Consider the following 2,067-nt stretch of genomic DNA (forward strand, 5'->3'; position numbering starts at 1 on the left):
GAATAAGTTCATATCTCGAAATCGTGTATGAATTATTATGAAATTCATATATTTATGATTGAATACGAACATTCTTTTTTAATACTATATTGTGTGCATAAATTTAATCTTATATTAAATTTTAACGTTGGTGATTGTTATTCTTACGAGATATCATAATTTTATGTATCTCGAATTCGATGCGATTAGATTGGGTCAAGTCAAAGCGAAGGAATTTGCAGCAACTTCATAGAGTGGAGCAGAGGGGAAGGCCCCATGTGTTGGATACTGTCCCCAAGCTTTTCAAATAAATGGGTTTTCACGTTTCAAGAACACCAATCCAATTATTTTACACATATATTTATATAAAACAGAATTTAATTTGATAATCATAGTGTTTTTATTGTGCAATAATATAATGGGGATTGGGTGATGAGTTTCATATTTATTTATGTGAAATTGATCCGTGCGTCTGGCTCTGATACCATTTGTAACAATACAAGCGTACTACTAGTAGATATTGTCTGTTTTAACTTGTTACATGTCATCGTTAGATTCATGATTTTAAAACATATGTTCTTTTAAAACATATGTTAGGGAGAAAGAAGGCATAGAAATATAAATTTCTTAAAAAGACACTTTTTTTCTGGATGGGTTTGGGAATGAGCAAAAAGTCTCTTCATTAACGAAACTCTCTCTTCTTTGTCTCTGTACAATTCAACCAAAAGTAATGATATTCAATCCATTGTTAACCCTTTGTTCTGATAATGGTGATGCTCCCTCTCCTTCCTTGAGTATGGATTTTCGTCAACGCCACCACCGCTTTGCCGGATAGACCCCGTCCCTCCGCCGTTACGTATGGCCGGCACGCAAAATCCCCCACCGGGTGTCGGACCGCCCGTGTCGGAGGCATTAACATCTTCTTGTTTATGTCGTTTAAGGTTATATCCCCTTCTACTCCTCCTGGCTTCACTAATGCAAATGGATACACCACCTTCCTCTTCTTCCTCTTCTTCCTTTCACTTCCACTCCCTGCTCAATTTCAACAATACCCCCAAATTAACTCAAAACACTCCAACTTTCAAATTCTTGTAAGATCCCACTGTTGGCAAGGACTCTAGGTCCCGAAATGGTAAATTGTGAGATCCCACATCGTTTTTGGAGGAAAACTAATTAAGGGTCTGTAAATCTGTCTCTATTAGACGCGTTTTAGGAAGTTCGAAAAGAAAAGGTAAAGACCTGCGGAGGAATTTGGAGTGGAAAATGGTTCCATTTCCGGCGGCGTTTTGAGGACTCTGTTTTTGGGCGAAGTGCTTAGTCCTTCCTCTGCTTTCAACCAATGAACACCAAAACCCCAATTCAGTTCCAATTCAATTGTTTAATTATAAATTGAATTGTTTAAAAAAAAGAAAAACCCACCTGTAAAATTATTCATATCATCAATTTGGTTGTTGTTCCAATCGAAACTCGCAAGGGCATCTCCACCCCATGTGCAAAATGAACTCCAGTACCTCTGTGGGAATTCGAATTCAACAAGATGATGACCCAAACGCCGTCGTTTGGAATTGTAGTCAACCAACGCATCTTCCAAATATCCGGTGGAAATCGCCGGCATAAAAGATGAGTCCAGCGCGGCGGCGGCGGTGGCGGCGGCATCCATAACTGCAATACCCAAGGGCGAGGAATTGAAGAGAGATAGAGAGTGAAGTTCACTACCACCACTCATTTTGTAATTACTAAAACTGATTTGGGTTTTTAAAAAATGGGTCTTTATAAATTATTCAAAAGAAGTGGTCGGTCAACGGCAAGAAAGAAGAAAAAAAAAAAAAAAAAAGGGNCAAAATTTGTGGGAGACTAAATAATTGCAAATGTGATGATTTTATGTTTGGTTTGTTGCATGTAAAGTAATTTAAAGCCTTGTTCAAATTTCACCTTTTTCTTTTTCCTCGAACACCCCCGTTTGCTTTGACCCATTACATGTTGTCATTAATTTCACAGTTTTAAAACGCATCTACTAATATGAGATCTTACACATTCAAAGACCAAAACTAAAAATATGAAAAAGCAAACAAAAAAAATGAAAAGTAA

The 2,067-nt window shown here is 37.3% G+C and overlaps 1 protein-coding gene across 1 annotated transcript; it reads right to left on the reverse strand.

The window, feature by feature from the left end:
- Positions 1 to 629: 629 nt before the first annotated feature.
- Positions 630 to 1,790, reverse strand: LOC111809001. Its single transcript, XM_023695290.1, has 3 exons — positions 1,399 to 1,790; positions 1,219 to 1,305; positions 630 to 1,011 (listed from the first exon to the last, which is right to left on the reverse strand). Exons 1-3 carry the CDS (start codon positions 1,703 to 1,705, stop codon positions 728 to 730), a joined length of 678 nt encoding a protein of 225 aa, XP_023551058.1. The 5' UTR covers positions 1,706 to 1,790; the 3' UTR covers positions 630 to 727.
- Between the last annotated feature and the right edge of the window lie 277 nt (positions 1,791 to 2,067).

The sequence above is a fragment of the Cucurbita pepo genome, chromosome LG13 (genome assembly GCF_002806865.2).
Source record: "Cucurbita pepo subsp. pepo cultivar mu-cu-16 chromosome LG13, ASM280686v2, whole genome shotgun sequence".
In the NCBI taxonomy this organism is placed as follows: domain Eukaryota; kingdom Viridiplantae; phylum Streptophyta; class Magnoliopsida; order Cucurbitales; family Cucurbitaceae; genus Cucurbita; species Cucurbita pepo.

What these genes read in the sequence shown, in the direction of transcription:
- LOC111809001 (XM_023695290.1), bottom strand. Translation starts at nt 1,705, where the DNA reads ATGAGTGGTGGTAGTGAACTTCACTCTCTATCTCTCTTCAATTCCTCG. An exon ending in TGATATGAATAATTTTACAG is followed by an intron (nt 1,306 to 1,398) that starts GTGGGTTTTTCT and finishes GGTTGAAAGCAG; the next exon opens with AGGAAGGACTAAGCACTTCG. An exon ending in CACTCCAAATTCCTCCGCAG is followed by an intron (nt 1,012 to 1,218) that starts GTCTTTACCTTT and finishes GAAATTGAGCAG; the next exon opens with GGAGTGGAAGTGAAAGGAAG.